This window comes from Cherax quadricarinatus, chromosome 42 (assembly GCF_038502225.1).
Source record: "Cherax quadricarinatus isolate ZL_2023a chromosome 42, ASM3850222v1, whole genome shotgun sequence".
Taxonomy (NCBI): Eukaryota; Metazoa; Arthropoda; class Malacostraca; order Decapoda; family Parastacidae; genus Cherax; species Cherax quadricarinatus.
The window spans coordinates 30,716,334-30,740,464 of record NC_091333.1 but is presented as its reverse complement, the minus strand read 5'-3'; the positions used below and the strand labels follow the sequence as shown (position 1 = coordinate 30,740,464).

At 38.7% G+C, this 24,131-nt stretch overlaps 1 protein-coding gene across 1 annotated transcript in view; it reads left to right on the top strand.

Moving 5' to 3' along the window:
- LOC128695522 (angiopoietin-1) overlaps positions 1–20,574 on the top strand; it is a 284,657-nt gene extending 264,083 nt beyond the window's left edge. Inside the window, exons 7-8 of the mRNA XM_070093171.1 lie at positions 18,618–18,747; positions 20,445–20,574. Of these exons, the coding sequence (XP_069949272.1) occupies positions 18,618–18,747; positions 20,445–20,574 (260 nt within the window). The remainder of the gene's footprint in view (positions 1–18,617; positions 18,748–20,444) is intronic.
- Positions 20,575–24,131: the final 3,557 nt, after the last annotated feature.

Genomic DNA, 24,131 nt, shown 5'->3' with positions numbered 1-24,131 from the left:
GGTAATGCACTTATGGTGTACTTAGATGACATGATCGTCATGTCTAAAGACGTGGATACACACTTGAAAAGACTTTATGTAGTACTTGGTAGGCTTGAAGAAGCCAATTTAAAGATCAAACTGTCTAAATGTAAATTTTTCAGATCAGAAATTAAGTTTCTTGGTTACGTAGTCACTCCTAGAGGGGTTACGACTGACCAAAGTAAAGTAACTGCAGTACTAAATTTTCCAACACCCAAAACTGCTGATGCCGTAAGATCCTTTGTGGGCTTAGCAGGTTTTTATAGATCTTTCATTGCCAATTTTTCTTCCATAGCTGCTCCTCTAACTGAGTTGCTTAAGAAAGATGCTCCTTTTGTTTGGACCTTCCGTCAAGAAAGAGCATTCCAAACTCTAAAAGAAAAGCTAACATCTGCTCCAATTTTGAAATTTCCAGATTTTTCTAAGCCCTTCTATCTGACAACTCATGCTAGTTCAATTGGCATAGGTGCCGTACTAGCTCAGAAGACCGATGGCAAGTACAACGCAGTTGCATTTGCTAGCCGAGTCCTTACGAAGGCTGAACGTAATTATACAGTAACTGAGCAAGAAGCTTTAGCAATGGTATGGTCTTTAAAACACTTCCGAGACATTATTTATCAGTACTCTGTTCATGTCTTGACAGACCATGCTCCACTGATACCTTTATTCCAGAACAAACAACCTACTGGAAGGTTAGCCAGATGGACCTTGACTATCCAAGAGTTCAATCCCACCTTTGAACACTTACCTGGCAAGTCAAATGTAGTCGCAGATGCCTTATCGCGACATGTTAGTATAGTAACTGCAGACCCTCCATTTAGTGCTGAGGATGTAAAGAATGCTCAACGAACAGATCCCATGTGGTCTGGTGTGATTCGATTCCTGCTCCAGGAAGATCTTATTCTGACTGTGAAGCCACCAGCACCCATCAGTGACTTTCTCATGAACCAAGAATTACTGTATCGAACAGCCGAGTTGGGTACTCCTAGCAGAAGAGTATGGATCATTCAGTAAAACAAGCCAGATTGAAATACTTTTGGCCTCGTATGGCAACTGATATTTCTGAGTATGTTAAGAAATGTAGTGTCTGCATGCAACATAAAGGTAATGCTAATGGTCCTAATCCAATCCAAGTATATCCAACTACTAGCGAACCGTGGGAAAGAGTTGCGCTAGATTTGTTAACTAATATCCAATGCTCCCTCCAAGGCAACAAACATCTGTGTGTTATGGTAGACCATTTCACCAGATATTGTGAGTTAGTTCCTATTGCAGATAAGACTGCCGAGACAGTAGCTAAAGCGTTTAAAGAACGCATTATCTGCAGGCATACCACCCCTAAGTCCCTAGTAACAGATAATGGAGGTGAATTCTGTAATGAGATTCTTGAAAATTTGTGCACCTTGTACAAGATCTCTAAATCCACCATTGTTCCTCATCATCCTGCCAGCAATGGGTTAGCGGAACGAACCAATAAGAAAGTACTTGATGTCTTGAGAGCCACTATCAATCCCAACAGTGAAACTTGGGATGAAGTTATACCTGATGTGCAGTGTGCTATAAATTCTGCTTACAATGTTTCTATAGGTGACACTCCACATTATGCATTGTACGGTGTAGATAAACGTTTGCCTTATGAGTTGTTATATTCTAATCCGAAACCAAATTACAACCCTGATGATTTCATAGCAACTCGTACCAGCTTAGCTCAAAGTGTTTTTAGAAGAATCCGTGAAACACTTCATAAATCAACAGCAGAATTTACAAGAGTCGCAAACACTCGAGTAAAGCCATCCAAAATCAAAGTAGGTTCGAGAGTTATGCTGACTAACTTTAACAAAACGTCTGCAATGCCAAAGCTTGATCAAAAGTTTGTTGGTCCTTATCGAGTAGTTGAACATATCACTGGTAATAAGTATAAGGTTAGAGAGATTAGTACTGGTCAGTATAAAGAATTGCATTTAGATCATATGAAGTTAGTATGTGATGATAATGATGTTCCAACCCAGACTAATGTGACAGACTCTGACAATCCTCCTGATCCTGTACTCTCTTCCTCTGATACTCAGTCAGACGATCAACCTGAATGTTGTTATTCCCTACGTACACGACAGGTATTGAGAAATCCTCAAGTATCATTTGTAACTTCCAATTCAGATTTGCCTCAAATACAGCATGAGTTAGCCAATGTAACAGAGTTTAATCCTCCCAGAGATGACACCCATTCTGCATATATCAATCTTACCCTAGCAGAGTTGGGGTTAAATGTAAATAACCTGTATAGATGAATAATTACAGTATCAACTTATCAGTATTCAAGAATTTTTTTTGTGTGTTCATGTTCTCTCCGCATTCTGAGAGTTAACAGTCTAGATTTGAGTGCACCGAATCTGCCTTTCTGTTAAACACTCTTTCTTTGTATATATTCCTTCCTCCGAATCCGTAGATCACATGAATACAGATCGATCGACCAAATTTTTTTTTATCACTTCCACTGTGTAATCACAACGTTGAGTTTCATTCGTTGAGTTGTGCTATATTATACCTTGTATTGCATTACAGTTTCAGTTACGTAAGCTTCCATTCCAATGTTCTACTTATGTATGTTATAATGTTTAATTGTTGTGTACTTTGACATTGTATAGAATCAGCCCAAGCCGTATACCTGCCATCTCTACTTTGTATTAGTTGTATGTTGGGACGACATACGTTAGCGTCGCCGAGCTCTCAGTAGTAGTAACCAGTTACCAGTAACCAGTGTACCAGTAGATGACTCACTACCAACCGTCTCTGCCTGAGTCACTGTCTGTATTCATATTGTGCTGACCACAGCAGTATTCAAAGACCCCCTCACATATGGGTACTGTGGGCAGTCAGTTATACGAGAGTGAGCAAGGAGCCAGGCCGGCTGTTTGGCGCTACCCACATTATCCGTAATATATGTACTACCAGCCTACGTGAGTATTACTTTACCCTATCCACGTGTTCGAACCCCACATGATACTATCACTATTACTATTACTAGCACTATTACTATTACTATTGCATCTGTTACTAATTACCTATTGCTATTACCTATTCACTATTGCTATTACCACTATTACCACTATTGCTAATCACTATTACTATTGTACTATTCACTGTTACTGTTACTGTGCTATTGCTATTCACTGTTGCTATTCACTTGTGCTATTGCCTATCACCTGTACTTGTTACTGTGCATCACTATTCACTGTTGCTATTGCTATTGCTGTTCACTGTTGCTATTGCTATTGCTATTGCTATCACTATTCACTGTACTTATTGCTATTATTGCTGTTGCTATCACTGTTACTATTGCTATTACTAATTACTATCACCTATTGCTATTGCTATTACCTATTTACTATTCACTTATTGCTATTGCTATTGCTTTCACTATTGTTAATTGGTGTTTACTATTGCTATTGCTATTGCTAGTTGCTAATTCACCTTTATTCACTGTTATTACTGTACTTATTGCTATTACTATTCACCTATTCACTGTACTATCACTATTACTATTACTATTGCTATTACTATCACTATCACTATTACTATTACTATTACTATTACTATCACTATTACTATTACTATTACTATCACTATCACTATTACTTTCACTATTTCTATTACTATCACTATTACTATTACTATCACTATTACTATTACTATTACTATTACTGTCACTATTACTATTACTATTACTATCACTATTACTATTTCTATCACTATTACTATTACTATCAATTTTACTATTACTATCACTATTACTATTACTATTACCATCACTATTACTATTACTATTACTGTCACTATTACTATTACTATCACTATTACTATTACTATTACTATTACTATCACTATTACTATTACTATTACTATTACTATTACTATTACTATTACTATCACTATTACTATTACTATTACTATTACTATCACTATTACTATTACTATTACTATTACTATTTCTATTACTATCACTATTACTATTACTATCACTATTACTATTACTATCACTATTACTGTTACTATCACTATTACTATTACTATCACTATTACTGTTACTATCACTATTACTATTACTATCACTATTACTTTTATTATTACTGTTACTATCACTATTACTATTACTGTCACTATCACTATTACTATTACTATTACTATTACTATCAGTATTACTTTCACTATTACTATTACTATCACTATTACTATTACTATCACCATTACTATTACTATTACTATCACAATTACTATTACTATCACTATTACTATTACTATCACTATTACTATCACTATTACTATTACTATTACTATTACTATTACTATCACTATGACTATTACTATCACTGTTACTATTTCTATCACTATTACTATTACTATCACTATTACTATTACTATCACTATTACTATTACTATCACTATTACTATTACTATCACTATTACTATTACTATCACTATTACTATTACTATCACTATTACTATTACTATTACTATTATTATTTTTACTATTACTATCACTATTACTATTACTATCTCTATTACTATTACTATCACTATTACCATTACTATCACTATTAATATTAATGTCACTATTACTATTACTATCACTATTACTATTACTATCACTATTACTATTACTATCACTATTACTCTTACTATCACTATAACTGTTACTATTTCTATCACTATTACTATTACTATCAATATTACTATTACTATCACTATTACTATTACTATCACTATTACTATTACTATCACTATTACTATTGCTATCACTATTACTATTATTATCACTATTACTATTACTATCACTATTACTATTACTATTACTATTACTTTCACTATTACTATTACTATTACTGTTACTATCACTATCACTATTACTATTACTAGTACTATCACTTTTACTATTAATATTACTATTATGGTAGTAGGTTGGTAGACAGCAACCACCCAGGGAAGTACTACCGTCCTGCCAGATGACTGTGAAACAAAAACCTGTAACTGTTTTGCATGATGGTAGGATTGCTGGTTTCTTTTTCTGTCTCATAAACACGCTAAGATAACAGGGATATCTTGCTACTCCTACTTACACTTTGGTCACACTTCATAGACACGCACATGCATATATATATATACATACATCTAGGTTTTTCTCCTTTTTCTAAATAGCTCTTGTTCTTTTTTATTTCTTCTATTGTCCATGGGGAAGTGGAAAAGAATCTTTCCTCCGTAAGCCATGCGTGTCGTATGAGGCGACTAAAATGCCGGGAGCAATGGGCTAGTAACCCCTTCTCCTGTATACAATTACTAAAAAAGAGAAGAAGAAAAACTTTATAAAACTGGGTTGCTTAAATGTGCGTGGATGTAGTGCGGATGACAAGAAACAGATGATTGCTGATGTTATGAATGAAAAGAAGTTGGATGTCCTGGCCCTAAGCGAAACAAAGCTGAAGGGGGTAGGAGAGTTTCAGTGGGGGGAAATAAATGGGATTAAATCTGGAGTATCTGAGAGAGTTAGAGCAAAGGAAGGGGTAGCAGTAATGTTAAATGATCAGTTATGGAAGGAGAAAAGAGAATATGAATGTGTAAATTCAAGAATTATGTGGATTAAAGTAAAGGTTGGATGCGAGAAGTGGGTCATAATAAGCGTGTATGCACCTGGAGAAGAGAGGAATGCAGAGGAGAGAGAGAGATTTTGGGAGATGTTAAGTGAATGTATAGGAGCCTTTGAACCAAGTGAGAGAGTTATTGTGGTAGGGGACTTGAATGCTAAAGTAGGAGAAACTTTTAGAGAGGGTGTGGTAGGTAAGTTTGGGGTGCCAGGTGTAAATGATAATGGGAGCCCTTTGATTGAACTTTGTATAGAAAGGGGTTTAGTTATAGGTAATACATATTTTAAGAAAAAGAGGATAAATAAGTATACACGATATGATGTAGGGCGAAATGACAGTAGTTTGTTGGATTATGTATTGGTAGATAAAAGACTGTTGAGTAGACTTCAGGATGTACATGTTTATAGAGGGGCCACAGATATATCAGATCACTTTCTAGTTGTAGCTACACTGAGAGTAAAAGGTAGATGGGATACAAGGAGAATAGAAGCATCAGGGAAGAGAGAGGTAAAGGTTTATAAACTAAAAGAGGAGGCAGTTAGGGTAAGATATAAACAGCTATTGGAGGATAGATGGGCTAATGAGAGCATAGGCAATGGGGTCGAAGAGGTATGGGGTAGGTTTAAAAATGTAGTGTTAGAGTGTTCAGCAGAAGTTTGTGGTTACAGGAAAGTGGGTGCAGGAGGGAAGAGGAGCGATTGGTGGAATGATGATGTAAAGAGAGTAGTAAGGGAGAAAAAGTTAGCATATGAGAAGTTTTTACAAAGTAGAAGTGATGCAAGGAGGGAAGAGTATATGGAGAAAAAGAGAGAAGTTAAGAGAGTGGTGAAGCAATGTAAAAAGAGAGCAAATGAGAGAGTGGGTGAGATGTTATCAACAAATTTTGTTGAAAATAAGAAAAAGTTTTGGAGTGAGATTAACAAGTTAAGAAAGCCTAGAGAACAAATGGATTTGTCAGTTAAAAATAGGAGAGGAGAGTTATTAAATGGAGAGTTAGAGGTATTGGGAAGATGGAAGGAATATTTTGAGGAATTGTTAAATGTTGATGAAGATAGGGAAGCTGTGATTTCGTGTATAGGGCAAGGAGGAATAACATCTTGTAGGAGTGAGGAAGAGCCAGTTGTGAGTGTGGGGGAAGTTCGTGAGGCAGTAGGTAAAATGAAAGGGGGTAAGGCAGCCGGGATTGATGGGATAAAGATAGAAATGTTAAAAGCAGGTGGGGATATAGTTTTGGAGTGGTTGGTGCAATTATTTAATAAATGTATGGAAGAGGGTAAGGTACCTAGGGATTGGCAGAGAGCATGCATAGTTCCTTTGTATAAAGGCAAAGGGGATAAAAGAGAGTGCAAAAATTATAGGTGGATAAGTCTGTTGAGTGTACCTGGTAAAGTGTATGGTAGAGTTATAATTGAAAGAATTAAGAGTAAGACGGAGAATAGGATAGCAGATGAACAAGGAGGCTTCAGGAAAGGTAGGGGGTGTGTGGACCAGGTGTTTACAGTGAAACATATAAGTGAACAGTATTTAGATAAGGCTAAAGAGGTCTTTGTGGCATTTATGGATTTGGAAAAGGCGTATGACAGGGTGGATAGGGGGGCAATGTGGCAGATGTTGCAAGTGTATGGTGTAGGAGGTAGGTTACTGAAAGCAGTGAAGAGTTTTTACGAGGATAGTGAGGCTCAAGTTAGAGTATGTAGGAAAGAGGGAAATTTTTTCCCAGTAAAAGTAGGCCTTAGACAAGGATGTGTGATGTCACCGTGGTTGTTTAATATATTTATAGATGGGGTTGTAAGAGAAGTAAATGCGAGGGTCTTGGCAAGAGGCGTGGAGTTAAAAGATAAAGAATCACACACAAAGTGGGAGTTGTCACAGCTGCTCTTTGCTGATGACACTGTGCTCTTGGGAGATTCTGAAGAGAAGTTGCAGAGATTGGTGGATGAATTTGGTAGGGTGTGCAAAAGAAGAAAATTAAAGGTGAATACAGGAAAGAGTAAGGTTATGAGGATAACAAAAAGATTAGGTGATGAAAGATTGAATATCAGATTGGAGGGAGAGAGTATGGAGGAGGTGAACGTATTCAGATATTTGGGAGTGGACGTGTCAGCGGATGGGTCTATGAAAGATGAGGTGAATCATAGAATTGATGAGGGAAAAAGAGTGAGTGGTGCACTTAGGAGTCTGTGGAGACAAAGAACTTTGTCCTTGGAGGCAAAGAGGGGAATGTATGAGAGTATAGTTTTACCAACGCTCTTATATGGGTGTGAAGCGTGGGTGATGAATGTTGCAGCGAGGAGAAGGCTGGAGGCAGTGGAGATGTCATGTCTGAGGGCAATGTGTGGTGTGAATATAATGCAGAGAATTCGTAGTTTGGAAGTTAGGAGGAGGTGCGGGATTACCAAAACTGTTGTCCAGAGGGCTGAGGAAGGGTTGTTGAGGTGGTTCGGACATGTAGAGAGAATGGAGCGAAACAGAATGACTTCAAGAGTGTATCAGTCTGTAGTGGAAGGAAGGCGGGGTAGGGGTCGGCCTAGGAAGGGTTGGAGGGAGGGGGTAAAGGAGGTTTTGTGTGCGAGGGGCTTGGACTTCCAGCAGGCATGCGTGAGCGTGTTTGATAGGAGTGAATGGAGACAAATGGTTTTTAATACTTGACGTGCTGTTGGAGTGTGAGCAAAGTAACATTTATGAAGGGATTCAGGGAAACCGGCAGGCCGGACTTGAGTCCTGGAGATGGGAAGTACAGTGCCTGCACTCTGAAGGAGGGGTGTTAATGTTGCAGTTTAAAAACTGTAGTGTAAAGCACCCTTCTGGCAAGACAGTGATGGAGTGAATGATGGTGAAAGTTTTTCTTTTTCGGGCCACCCTGCCTTGGTGGGAATCGGCCGGTGTGAAAATAAAAAAAAAAAAAATATTACTATTACTATTACTATCACTATTACTATTACTATTACTATTACTATCACTATCACTATCACTATTACTATTACTATTACTATCACTATTACTATTACTATTACTATCGCTATCACTATTACTTTCACTATTACTATTACTGCTACTATTACTATTACTATTACTATTACTATCACTCTTACATTAATATTACTATTACTATTACTATTGCTATCACTATCACTATTACTATTACTACCACTATTACTATTACTATTACTATTACTATCACTATTACTTTCACTATTTCTATTACTATTGCTATTACTATTACTATCACTATTACTATTTCTAGCACTATTACTATTACTATTACTATCACTATTACTATTACTATTACTATCACTACTACTATCACTATTACTATCACTATTACTATTACTATCACTATTACTATTACTATCACTATAACTATTACTATCACTATTACTATTACTATTACTATCACTATCACTATTACTATCACTATTACTATCACTATTACTATTACTATTACTATTACAATTACTATCACTATTACTATTACTATTACTATTACTGTCACTATTACTATTACTATTACTATTACTATCACTATTACTATTACTATTACTATTATTATTACTGTTACTATCACTATTACTATTACTATTACTATTACTATCACTATTACTATTACTATTACTATTACTTTCACTATTATTATTAGTGTTACTATTACTATTACTATTACTATCACTATCACTATTACTATTACTATTACTATCACTATCACTATCACTATTACTATTACTATTACTATTACTGTTACTATCACTATTACTATTACTATTACTATTACTATCACTATCACTATTACTTTCACTATTTCTATTACTATTACTATTACTATCACTATTACTATTACTACCACTATTACTATTACTATTACTATTACTGTCACTATTACTATTACTATAACTATTACTATTACTATCACTATTACTATTACTATCAATATTACTATTACTATCACTATCACTATCACTATTACTATTACTATTACTATTACTATCAATATTACTATTACTATTACTGTCACTATTACTATCACTATTACTATCACTATTACTATTACTATTACTATCACTATTACTATTACTATCAATATTAGTATTACTATCACTATTACTATTACTATTACTATCACTATTACTATTACTATTACTGTCACTATTACTATCACTATTACTATTACTATTACTATTACTATCACTATTACTATTACTATCACTATTACTATTAATATTACTATTACTATCACTATTACTATTACTATTACTATTTCTATTACTATCACTATTACTATTACTATCACTATTACTATTACTATCACTATTACTGATTCTATCACTATTACTATTACTGTCACTATTACTGTTACTATCACCATTACTATTACTATCACCATTACTATTACTATCACTATTACTTTTGTTATTACTATTACTGTCTCTATCACTATTACTATTACTATTACTATTACTATCACTATCAGTATTACTTTCACTATTACTATTACTATCACTATTTCTATTACTATCACTATTACTATTACTATTACTATCACAATTACTATTACTATCACTATTACTATTACTATCACTATTACTATTACTGTCACTATTACTATTACTATTACTATCACTATTACTATCACTATTACTATTACTATCACTATTACTATTACTATCACTATTACTATTACTATTCCTATCACTATTACTATCACTATTACTATTACTATCACTATTACTATTACTATTACTATTACTATCACTATTACTATTAATATCTCTATTACTATTACTATCACTATTACTATTACTATTTCTATTACTATTACTATTACTATCACTATTACTATCACTATTACTATTACTATTACTATTACTGTCACCATTACTATTACTATTACTATTACTATTACTATCACTATTACTATTTCTATCACTATTACTATTACTATCAATATTACTATTACTATTACTATCACTATTACTATTACTATTACTGTCACTATTACTATTACTATCACTATTACTATTACTATTACTATCACTATTACTATTACTATTACTATCACTATTACTATTAATATCACTATTACTATTAATATTAATTTACTATCACTCTTACTATTACTATTTCTATTACTATCACTATTACTATTACTATCACTATTACTATTACTATCACTATTACTGTTACTATCACTATTACTATTACTATCACTATTACTCTTACTATCACTATTACTATTACTATCACTATTACTTTTATTATTACTATTACTATCACTATTACTGTCACTGTCACTATTACTATTACTATTGCTATTACTATTACTATTACTATCACCATCAGTATTACTTTCACTATTACTATTACTATCACTATTACTATTACTATTACTATTACTATTACTATCACAATTACTATTACTATCACTATTACTATTACTATCACTATTAATATTACTATCATTATTATTATTACTATTATTATTACTATCACTATTACTATTACTATTACTATTACTATCACTATTACTATTACTAAAACTATTGCTATTACTATCACTATTAATATTACTATCACTATTACTATTACTATCACTGTTACTATTACTATCACTATTAATATTACTATCACTATTACTATTACTATCACTATTACTATTACTCTTACTATTACTATCACTATTACTATTACTATCACTAATACTATTACTATCACTATTACTATTACTATCACTATTACTATTACTATCACTATTACTATTACTATCACTATTACTATTACTCTTACTATTACTATCACTATTACTATTACTCTTACTATTACTATCACTATTACTATTACTATCACTGTTACTATTACTATCACTATTAATATTACTATCACTATTACTATTACTATCACTATTACTATTACTCTTACTATTACTATCACTATCACTATTACTATTACTATCACTATTACTATTACTATCACTATTACTATTACTATCACTATTACTATTACTATTACTATCACTATTACTATTACTCTTACTATTACTATCACTATTACTATTACTTTTACTATTACTATCACTATTACTATTACTATCACTATTACTATTACTATCACTATCACTATTACTATCACTATTACTATTACTATTCATATCAGGAACTTATATTTACGTCCCAACAAACACCACCAGTTAAGTGTTAAAAAAAAAGGACTTTTTCTTAAATTAAGTCTCAGATCGACTAAATTCTTTTCTAAACTTCTTTGTACTTTTTTATGTTGCTATTTTAAGAATATATTTCTCAGTTTTCACATATAATACTGAGAGGCGAATGACACTTATATTTTTTTTTCCTTTCTGCATGGGAATTATGTAATAATGTTGATTGAATTACTCACAATATTTTAGGTAAAAAGAACACATGAACAACTAATGTATCATTATGCAGTAGAAACATTTTGCCTTCCATGTTCTTCGTCGAGCTGTTACAATATAAGAATGCAAAAGTTATATTTAAGTAAGAATATATGTGAAGTGAAAAAATCATATGCACAAAATGCCTTGAATCATCCTTAATCATCAACTAATACTACTGTTATAGATTTTCTGTGGATTTGAACTGGCTTCTTTTCAATGCGAGTCACCATCTCTACCCCCTGGTGATTGTACCCCCTGGTGGTGCTACCCCCTGGTTAGAACGGTGGACTGTCATTTCACAGACTCCAGTTCTAATCTTCGAAAATCCTATGGAATATTACAAGCATTCCTTATATATACACTGCTCATGGATCATATATAGGTACTAGAACTTGATTCTACCATTGGTGGCACCATTGTAGGAAGCTTACTATTAAAATAGCAGTTGGACATCTGCCCTCCTCTCCAGACATATTCTCTGCTCGTCTTTTGAAGTGAGTGGACATGTACCTGCTGCCCTCTCTCGGCGATTGGACGTCAATTCTATGGTGAGCGGCCACCTTCATGATGTCTCCAGGCGCTATACTTGGGTTAGAGTGCAAATGTACCATCTAAGGCGGATGAAACGGACCTACGCAATGTTTTCGAAAACTACAGAGCCATTCACCTGGCCCATCCTGGCAAGTGGGTGGAAGGTGCATATGCTGGGCTCCCGGAGGGTACATTCTCGCTGAAAATGACGTTATGGCATCCCATACCGTCATGGTGTCCTATGCTGGGCAACGAAGGACTTGTAGACATTGTGGTGTGTTTGATCACATGGCTGAGTATTGTGAGCAACAGTCTCTACTCCATGGTCTAGGGCACAATGCCGCAGAGGAATCTGGGCAAGTCGGACGTGCCCTAGAGTTGCAGGAAGTACGTGGGCCTGGTCGTCTGTGGGGTGAGGAGGTGACACGGATGGAGGGCGAGGACCTGATGGCCCTGCGGGGTCCGTTTTGTCTGATGGTGGGGAATGGCCTGGTTTGGCGGTGGAGGCCAGTCAGATGGGGAGGGTGATTCGGCTATGCGGGCTGGTGTGAGGAATACTGGTGACCAGTGTTGGCAGCACGAGGAGCCCAATGAACTCGTGGTGTCTCGAGGGGCAATGTGACCAGATGGCATGGGGGTTGGACATGTGGTGTAGGTGAAGGTTCACCATGAGGAATCACAGGAGGTGGAGATGGAGGTAGGTGGGGTCATGAGCAAGCGTGAAGCCCTGACACTGGATTTGGATGATGTCCTGACTCCAGCACAGAGGACTGGAATGGTAGTGGTGGTGGAAGCAGGTGGTGGTGGTCCCTCGGGGACTCCAGGCCTGGAGGAGGTCCAGGGGGGGGGGCTGCCAGTAGGGACATGAGTAAAAGAGGTCCAAAAGGGCATGGTGGTGTTGTGAAGAAAGTGTCAAAGCAGAGGGGGAAGAAATCACCGCTGGCCTAAGGTGTATGACAGTTAACAGTAATGGTTTGTGTCAGAATGTGAAGCGTGTGTGGTTAGTCAGTTTCTTGTGCCGGCATAGAGTGGATGTCGTATTTGTGCAAGAGCACAATATCAAGATGGGGCGTGTATTGGAGGTGGATGGCTACAGGGTTTTTGTGATGCAGATGGGGTACTTGAAAGGAGGGGTGAGAGTCCTACTCCAAGAAGCGAGCCCGTTTGTGGTTAGTAGAAGGGATGGGTTTATGGGATGTATTTGGGGGTGGGGCTCAGGAGGTGGAGCACGCGTTTGTCAGACATGGTTATGCGGCAAGGCTAGATCAGGTGTACATCACGAAGCAGGTAAGAATGGAGTCGTTGCGTATGGTGGAGGTGGAGTATTCTGATCATAAAGTGGTTGTGGTAGACTTGGGGTGGGATGGGTTAGCCAGGAGGTGTAAAAGCTATTGGAAGATAAATACGAGGATCCTGGGTGATGAGGAGGGACAGGGGGGATTTGAGACTTTGTGGGTGGAGCTCAGTGTGGAAGGGCAGGGTGTGGAGGATTTGCTGGGGTGGTGGAATGGGTTGGCTAAGGGAAAGATACGTCAGTTTTATGTGAGAGAGGGGTAATGCATTATGCAGCAATCGTATGGGCTCCTTCAGTACATAGATGGTAGGTTGAGGGCATGTTTTGGGAGGAGTGGGTTCGAGGGGTATATGCTGTGGAGGATATAGAAATGTTGAAGGGAAGGGTTTGTGAGCTGCAAAATGAGTGTTTTGGTGAGGTGTGAGTGCAGGGGGGGGGAAGGGGGTGCTTTGGGGTGATCGACCATCAGCTTGTGTATTACTGGGAGAGCAGAGCTGATGGAAAGCCACTGAGGTTGGTAGGTTAGTCGTCCACTCGGAAGTGGGGAGTTGTCATGAGGGTCAAGTGTTGCGGACGACAGAGGGGATGAGTGGTTACAAGGATGCATGGTATGATCAGTATTTGGGGAGTAGTGCAGAGGGAGGAGAGGATTTATGTAGCGTCTGCAAGCTAGTGCCATGTTCATTGGTTAGTAGTGATTGGGTAGCGCTGGATGGGGAGATAGATGAGGGTGAGGTTTGGTGGGCGTTGGTGGGTATGCATATGGGAAAGGCACCTAGATGGACTGCCATGTGAATTCTATCTGCAGCATTGACAGTTAATGCATGGGTTCTTGGTGAAGTTGATGAGTACCATGAAGGAGAGGGGTATTTGAGTGAGTTACAAGCCCAAAGGGAGAGGCCCAGAGTGCCCTGATGGATTATCGGGCACTATCTTTACTATGTGTGGATTATAAATTGTTTGCAAAAATACTGGGAAACGCCTGAAATGTGTCGTGGGGCGTGTCGTTTCGGGAGGGCAATATGGGTTGCCTGGCAAGTCTATGGTCAAGGGCCATGGGCATATTAAGAGGTTTGTGGAGGGTTTGGGGGCAAAAGGGGGTTTACTTGCCTTGGATTGGCATGGGGCATATGACCGTGTGCAACAAGAGGCATTGAGGCAGATTCTTCTGCGGCAGGGATTTGGGGAAGAAGTCGTGGAGGGGGTGGAGACATTGTATCGAGTGGCATGGGTGCATGTTCAGATCAATGGTCACCTTGGGGAAGTGGTATGTATGGGGCAGTGCCTCAGGCAAGGATGTCCACTTTTACAAATCCTGTTTGCCTATGTTCAGGACCTGTTTTGCAGACTCGATGAGGCTCATATCTGTGGGAGGGTGGGGATGGGGGAGGCGATGTGCTGGCCAGGGATTGTGGGATATGTCAACGACATGACGGTTCTCGTGCAGGAGGAAAAGAGTTTGAGAGAGGTGGGAGAGGTCATTCGTACGTTTGGGGTGGCTACTGGGATGAGGATAAATGTGGAGAAATCAGGCTGAGGAATTGGAACTGGCAGGGAGAGTGGGGTGCCAGAGTGGAATGGATGGTGATGGAATGCTTAAAGATATGTGGAGTAGTGTATATGGAGGATCAAGAGCGGACGAGAGAGGTGAACTCCGAGCGTATTGTGGAATGGGTGGAGCATAGAATGGGGAGTTTACGACCATACCATTTGACATTATTGCAGAGAGCCATCATGGTAAACACATTACTATTTAGTAAGGTCTGACACATGGCGGCGGTATACCCCATGATGGGACAAGGAATTGCAAGAATGTCAAGGAGGGGTTAGGGTTATTGGATCTGTGGGTAAAAATGTGCTTACTTACGATTGGAGTTCGTGCATGTCGGGGGTGCAGGGTGTGGGTTTGGAGCTTCTGTTTATGCCACTCATGTAGATTTGGGAGATATTTGGCATCGTTTTCGCAAGTTGAAGCTTAGGCCTCGGGTGGGGGAGGTTATGTTCCGTTTCCTGCATGACATTTTGCCATCAGGAACGGTTCTATGGGTGAGACGAGTGGTGGAGGAGAGTGGGTATGGGGAGTGTGGAGGGGAGGATACGGCATATCATGTGGTGTATTTTTGCGAATGTTTGGGAATGTTCGGGATTGGATGGGTAGGGTAGAGAGGCGAATGGGAGTGGAGGGCGTATCAGTGCTGAGGGCACTCGTTTTGGATGTGGGAGGGGCACCTGAGAGTATTCAGTAGGCACTTGCATATTTAATGGTAGATTTTGTGTACATGTCGTGGGGTATGCATGGGAATAGGGATTAGGTTGTGCAGAAACAGGTAATGGCAGCGACTCTCTATAAGACAGTTTGCAGGAATAGAGAAATATATGGACGGCGGTGGGAGGCAGCTTTCCGGCATGATATTGTTGTTTAACCGTTGGGATCTTACTAGCTTTGTAGTGGGGGGGGGGAGGAGTTGTCACAGCTAGGGCGAGGGTTGGGGGCGATTTCAGGGGTTCCAACGGCTCACCGCTGGGAGTGGGTGTGTACTCACGTAGTTGTACTCACCTAGTTGAGGTTGCAGGGGTCGAGTCCAAGCTCCTGGCCACGCCTCTTCACTGGCCGCTACTAGGTCACTCTCCCTGAACCATGAGCTTTTGTATGGATTCTGCCTCCACTACATCGCTTCCCAAACTATTCCACTTCCTGACTACTCTGTGGCTGAAGAAATACTTCCTAACATCCCTGTGATTCATCTGTGTCTTCAGCTTCCAACTGTGTTCCCTTGTTACTGTGTCCAATCTCTAGAACATCCTGTCTTTGTCCACCTTGTCAATTCCTCTCAGTATTTTGTATGTCGTTATCATGTCCTCCCTATCTCTCCTGTCCTCCAGTGTCGTCAGGTTGATTTCCCTTAACCTCTCATCGTAGGACATACCTCTTAGCTCTGGGACTAGTCTTATTGCAAACCTTTGCACTTTCTCTAGTTTCTTTACGTGCTTGGCTATGTGTGGGTTGGTTAGGTAAGACACATATGCAACAGTTAGGTATCTTTATTTCGAAACGTTTCGCCTACACAGTAGGCTTCTTCAGTCGAGTACAGAAAAGTTGATAGAAGCAGAAGATACTTGAAGACGATGTAATCAGTCCATCACCCTTAAAGTTTTGAGGTGGTCAGTCCCTCAGTCTGGAGGAGAGCATTGTTCCGTGGTCTGAAACAATATGAAGTTGAAGTGACAGGATGGAGCCTTTATATAGTGCCAGGAGGTGAGACGTAGGTTGCTTTGGGAGGGCAGGTCCCTCTCAAACCCAGCCGTTCTCACTAGTAGAGGTCGAAGTTGATGGTCTGTACCAAGATACCCTTGTGTTGCAGTGTCTGACAGAATGAACATTAAAATGGTATAAAATACCGACAGATGGTTAGGTAAGACACATATGCAACAGTTAGGAGCTGATGTAGGTAACAGCTCTTAGCCTGCCAATAAAGTTAGGAATCCTTAACCTGTAATATAGCTGTCAATAAAGTTAGGGATCCTTAACCTTGTCAAACCCTGTGTAAAAAAAAAAAAAAAAAAAAAAAAAAAAAAAAAAAAAAAAAAAAAATAAATAAAAAAAAAACTTTTCTAAAAATAAGGATTAAATCAACTAAAGTTTTGTGTAGAATTCTAAGTCCTCCATCATGAGGTCTTTTAAGACTTGTCGATATACTGAAAATTAATGATAAGAGAAGTAATGATAGCAAAGGTTTACTTTTTTACCTAATGCAAGAGAATGTGAGATATGCCCCTTTTAGTAATGTCAGCCAAGTGGATTCCCACCTAATCTGTGGGCGTCTTGAGGGTCACTTTCCACAGATGAGAAGGGTATGAAAGATACGATTCTAACTCCCTGAAAACAGTGTGTCACTTACTTAATTATGATTTATGAGTTATGAACCATGCATTCATAATTTATAAGGTGATTTGGGTTAGTTTGCTTGGTTGTGGTGGGGTTGTCGGGCTTGAGGATCTTCTTGTGTTTGCTCTTCCTCCTGAGTCTGGCTTCCCCTGCCCGTCTCCATCCTTGATTCTTTTTCCTGCTCCTTGCATCTTTGCATCCTCTCAGTTTCTGTCTTATGTTCTGTCACAGCCCCTTAGTCGTGCTTTCTTCTGTAGGATCCTGTTTCTCACGTTTTCTAATCCGAAAATCACTTTGACTGGGGAATCTCCCCTTTTCTCAGAAAATTTGTCAATTGGGTCATGTCCTCCTTTCCTATCTCTTTCATGATATTTTCAACCCCTTTTTCCTCCCCTTGTCGTCTTATGTTGTAAGTTTCCCCTTTGGCCTCCTGAAACCCATGAACAATGACTGACCTCTCCTTTTCATCCTCCCACTGCATTTTCCTTTGCATCTAATGATCTGATTTAAATATCTCCATTGTTGCTTTCCTTACAATTTCCTGGATCTTTCAGTGATTTCATAACCCCTCTTCAAGGGACCTGCTTCCTTCCCTTTCTTCCCCACGCCCCCTGGTGGTCTGATAGGGCCTCCACGTATGTCTTATCTCCTTTGTTTCCTTGTTCCCCCGTTTGTTACTGATGTGCCTGATGTTACGGCCGTTTTGCTTTTCGGTTCTTTAGTCTGTTTCAGCATTTTCAGTTCCGCAACAAGTGATCACTACCTTATCAGTGATCACTTGTTGTCAAGCATACATAATGTTCACGCTCATTATATTGTAAATGACATTGTTATGATCACTTTCAGGCAATGACAACCTTCATGCTCTGACTGGAGATGGCCGCAGTTACCGGCTGAGAGTGGTCGCCACGAACATACGAGGAGAACAGCGATCTGCAGAATGGAAGACATTTAGCGTGGGTGATGAGGCCAGTGGGTAATGTATCGACTAACATTGTCTTTTATTATGTTATGTCCTCATCTTCATGTTTAGCATGGGTGATTAGGCCAGCAGGTAATACTATGTCGACGACTTATGTATGTACTTCATGGGTGATGAAACATATAATGTCAAAAATGGGGATTATGTGTCAATAAACATTTTCAATACCTGTGTAAAATCTTTCGTCTGATGAGCCACTGGATGAACAAGCTTGTAATATTTTAACACTTGTAATATTTTAACACTTTAAGATTTAGGTGAATTTTGATGTTAGCAGCTAATGTGGGGATGAACTCTGTCTCCTGGATTTACTTCTGGTTCTAAAAGACAAATGTGCTGTAAGACCAATTATGATGAATTAAACACATGCAACATGTGGATGTCTATACTTTGTAGACGTTCTGCCAACCAGTGACTTTATCAATACAATAAATGGACATATTCTGAAAACTGAAGAAATATTTACCGAGGAAAACGAGGTAATCAGTCCCTCAACCTAGGAGCAGGTGATGAGCACCTTATTACTGAAGAATCTGAAGCACAGGCAGGAAGACTAACTCTTATATACTGGCCTCAGATGAGATGAAGCAGGCGAAGGCATTGTCACTGGTAAGTGGGATTCCCCAGTGAAAGTAGATCATACCCAAGAATCAGGCCAGGTACGTTGTGGAGATGTCGTCTGAACTAAGATTCCATGTTGTTGCTGTGTTTGTCAAGTTGTGTCAATTGTATAAAATACCTACAAGATGATGAATTAGACATGTGTAACAGATGATTTTTTTTTAATTTACTAATTTACAGAAAACGCCATTTACATTTTGGCCAAGGGTGTTTTCATGGTTCCATTCCAGGAACCTTGAAATGGGACATTTAGCATTGATCGCTAAACACCTGCACATGTCAGAGCTGCATGAACCCTTTATCCAGCTCAGAACCATCGTTGCAATCAGTTGAGGCGCTCTCAAGTAATGGTAATAACAAAAGTTTAAGGATTGTAAATAAGGCACAAATAATGTATAAATAAATCAGGCAGCCACTTAAAGGTTTCCCTTCTGGGGGACTTAATACTAACTAGATGTACTGAGATTGCAGTGCGATCCAAGAAAGGTATCCCCTCATCCCATGACCTTAACATCTTCATCGGAGGCAACTTCAGAATTTATGAATTATTGGTGCTTATGGGTTGCTATCTTATTGTGAGGGTGGGATAGGCGACTATGTTTGCAGAGCAAACAAATATTCTCAAAGAGTGTATTTTATACATGGAAATAACAACCCTCCAACAACAACAACTTTCCCTCCCACAGGTATCAACTGTCCCATAACGTATATAAGACTCTCCCCTCCCTAAAGAATTAGCTGTTCAGACTTATTCAGTATAAGAGATAAACAACAGACATCTTCTCTGATACCATCTGTCACCCGAAGTACAGTACCATCTGTCACCCCAAGTACAGTACCATCTGTCACCCCAAGTACAGTACCATCTGTCATCCCAAGTACAGTACCATCTGTCACCCCAAGTACAGTACCATCTGTCACCCCAAGTACAGTACCATCTGTCACCCCAGGTACAGTACCATCTGTCACCCCAAGTACAGTGCCGGGGATAACCAACGTATCCCTCCCTAAGGTTCCAGGAATCACAACATGAACAAAGCTGGTGTTAACCAAACTTACCTCGCCTTCAGGTACCAAGTCACAGTAAATGAGTACCGCAGAGGAAGCACCCTCGGCGACGCCATTACAGAACACAGCATGGACGGCATGAAGTTCACCACAGTGGACAGGGAACATGATACGAATAGTGGTAAGTGGTGAGATGTTTTTTCACATGTTAGCTATACTTCTTGTGACACTCACAATGTAAACAAAATGTCTGTCTTTGTCTTTCTCTGAACCTTCTGTATGTAATTCTGAACCTTCTGTATGTAATTCTAGGGGACTTTAGTTTGACTGACTGGAATTCCCTGACTGGGAAATTAGGGTCTAACGACTTCTTAAGTTCAGGACTGTTTTTCCTACAAGGGGAAATAACCTACTTGACTTAATTTAGGCAAACAAGATGTTGAGAAATGGCATTACCAGCTAAGTTTAAATATAGGGAAACTTAACTTAGAAAGACAGCTCATCGCCTGCACAGCCGCCCCTGCAGACGAGGCCTTGAGAAGCTGTCAAAGTCATCTCTCAACGGGTTGTAATGAGATCATATTATGTAAACAATAATTTACCTCTAGGGGGTGTTATGTCAGCATATTTCATTCACTGATTGCTGACAAACTTACTTGTGTGGACTCAAAGGTCGGCATATCACCGGGGTTTATGATAAGTGACTAACTCACGACTTTATACTCAACTGCACAGTCAATAGTAGCACATCACGAGTTAGAGCACTTACCTGGGTATATGTATCTGACCCGTAATTACGCCTGGATATCCGTTGAGTTGATTGAAGAATAGTGTTCTTTGAAGAATGTCACACTACATTCTGTTGGATTGCAACACTCGTTGTTACACTGTTCATCAATAATTGTTCACACAATATCACTTAGAAGTTGATCACACTTCTCTGTAAGTGTTTATCGTGTTTTGTGAGACACTTTGTTCACACTAACGCACAGATCGTTCTTTGTTGGTTATCCTGGCATCAGTGTCACTCTCAGTAGAGTCAAAAGTAATCTGAAGACGCCACAACGCCCCACGCCATCACTGCCCCAAGCACAAAGGAAAAGCTGACCTAGTACTTTTGCTTCCTTGCCACTTCCTCCATGAGGCAAAGCAGAATGTTTGATTCTTGCTGTCTTAAGCATAGACAACAATGTCCACTATCTTTACTCTGGCAAAAAAGTGGGAGCAGGATTTTCCATAATTGCCCTGCTAAGGTAAGAGATGTACTGTCTCTTATTAAAATACACTCTGCAACACTGGACTGCAAGGAGCGGCGGTCGCTTGACCAAAGGTCATATACTGGTACTGCATCTGGGATCAATTACTCGCTGTAGCAGTAAACAAGATGTTTGCCCCTTCTGAGAGGGCTGGGCCCCTCAGGGCTGAAAGGGGCTGAAAGGGGCTGAAGGGGGCTGATACCCCCCTCCTGGAGAAAATTTCTCCACACTGTGGGGCTGCGGAGGTTCGCTGCAGGTGAACTATTCATCACTTAACATTAATTTAATTTTCTCACTCGCCACCACTGCTGCTTGTCTTTTCTAAACAGCTGTAGTCTGTGTGGTTTCTGGGGAATCACTAATTTTGTTTTCAACACTGTGTAATTCTAACGGCATTAGTTTATTTATTGTCCGCTTATTCACTACACCTTTGCTTGAAACATCAACTGTACTGATGATTCCATTTGCATCAGGATATATGGTCACAATTTTTCCAAGTGGCCATTGGGACCTCGGACCATCATTGTCAATAATTACTATATCACCAGGTCTTAAGGACTCATGATTTTCAGGAACACCAGCTCCATAGAGGTGTTCTCTCAATGAGGTGAGATAGTCTTCTCGCCAAATTTTCTCCCAACGTTCAATCACTTTATTAAGGTGTTTGAATTTACGTCTGAGTTGCTCAGGTTGGAAATAAGTAGGATCCTCTATGATTTCTTTATCATTCATGGGAGGAACAGGTTCGAGCCTTCTGCCATGGAGTAAATGAGATGGATTTAACACTTCTAAATTGTCCAGCTCATCGGTAACATAAGTTAGAGGTCTGTTGTTGACTCTATCTTCTATTTCAGTCACAACTGTACGGAATTCTACTAAGTCGATTCTTTGACGATGAAGAGTCTTCCTTAAACAACGATTTACAATGCCGATCATTCTTTCATAAAATCCGCCGTGCCATGGAGATTTAGGAGGAACGTATCTAAAACGTCAACTGCGTTGATTCAGCATCTGTTGTACTTCTGGTTGATCAAAGATCTTGCTTATATAAACAGCACCAGCAACAAAGTTCGTTGCATTATCTGAAATCATCAGTCTGGGACATGCCCTTCTGGCTGCAAACCGTCTGAATAATTTGATAAAGGTTTCAGCAGACATGTCAGTGGCTACTTCTAGATGTAATGCTCTGTCGTAGCACAAGTGAACAAACAGATGTACACCTTGATGGGAACTTTGTCAACTGTTTTGGTTAAAATTATTGGTCCAGCGTAATCTACACCTGTCACCTCAAATGGAGTGATATGACAAACTCTTTCAGAGGGGTATGGAGGTGGACCTGGATACTGACATACTCGCATATCGTAGTGACGAAAAGTAATACAGTCCTTTATTTGTTTTTTCACACTTTGTCGACCTTGAGGTATCCAGTAGGATTGTCGTATATGACAAAGTGTGTCAGCTACCCCACCATGTAACACGTTACTGTGGGCGTTTTGCACAATCAGTTTTGTTAGCCAATGATTCTTGGGGATCAATATTGGATGTATGGCTTCTTTAGGTAGTGAAGAATTATGAATTCTTCCTCGACATCTTGTAATCTTTTCTGAGTCGAGATAAAGCCCTGAAGAATTAATCATGACAGGTTTCTTTGGGGATTTATCTTGTGTTTCTAGAAATTTATATTCTGTAGAGAAAACATCTTTCTGTATTAGTTTCACCCAGTATTTAATGGGTTCAGGACATTCATAATCAGGTTTTATTCCTTTAATGAATTCAAGGACAAGAGCTGTAACTCTTTAGAGTTTACCCAAAGATGAGTATTTAGATCCATCAATGACTATTTCTGTCGTGCCTGCAGTATTTACACAACTTATTTCTGCTGTGTTCAAGCAGACTATTTCTTCTGGCATAATGTGAGCTTTTTGCTGAGGCCAGTTATTTTCATTAGAGAGCCAGTTCAGTCCGTGGAGCCATAATTTATTATCCACAAATTTCTTGAGTGGGACACCACGTGACAACATGTCAGCTGGATTCTCTTGGGTAGAGACGTGGAGAAAGAGATAATCTCTCTGCATCTCTTTTATTTCTGCTACTCTGTTCTGTACATAGACCAGCTTACTCTTATTATTTCTTAACCACTGGAGAACTCCTTCATTATCACTACAGATCACGGTTTTTTCAATAGTGAGATGATCAAGTACTTTGCTGAGATAGACAGCTAATTTTGTACCTACCTAGAGTGCTGTCAGTACCAATTGTGGCACTGCTCTGATCTTCAAGGGTGCTACCCTGGCCTTTGAAGTAATTAGTATACTTCCTTCAGCATTACTCATGTAAGCTACAGCGCCATAACCTCTGGTTGACGCATCACAGAACACATGTAATGTGTACTTGTTTCCCTCTTGACCTATTTGTCTGGGAAATTGAATTTGATGAAGTTGTTTAAATTCCTTGGATATTTCATCCCATGCTTGACTCATTTCTAGAGGCAAG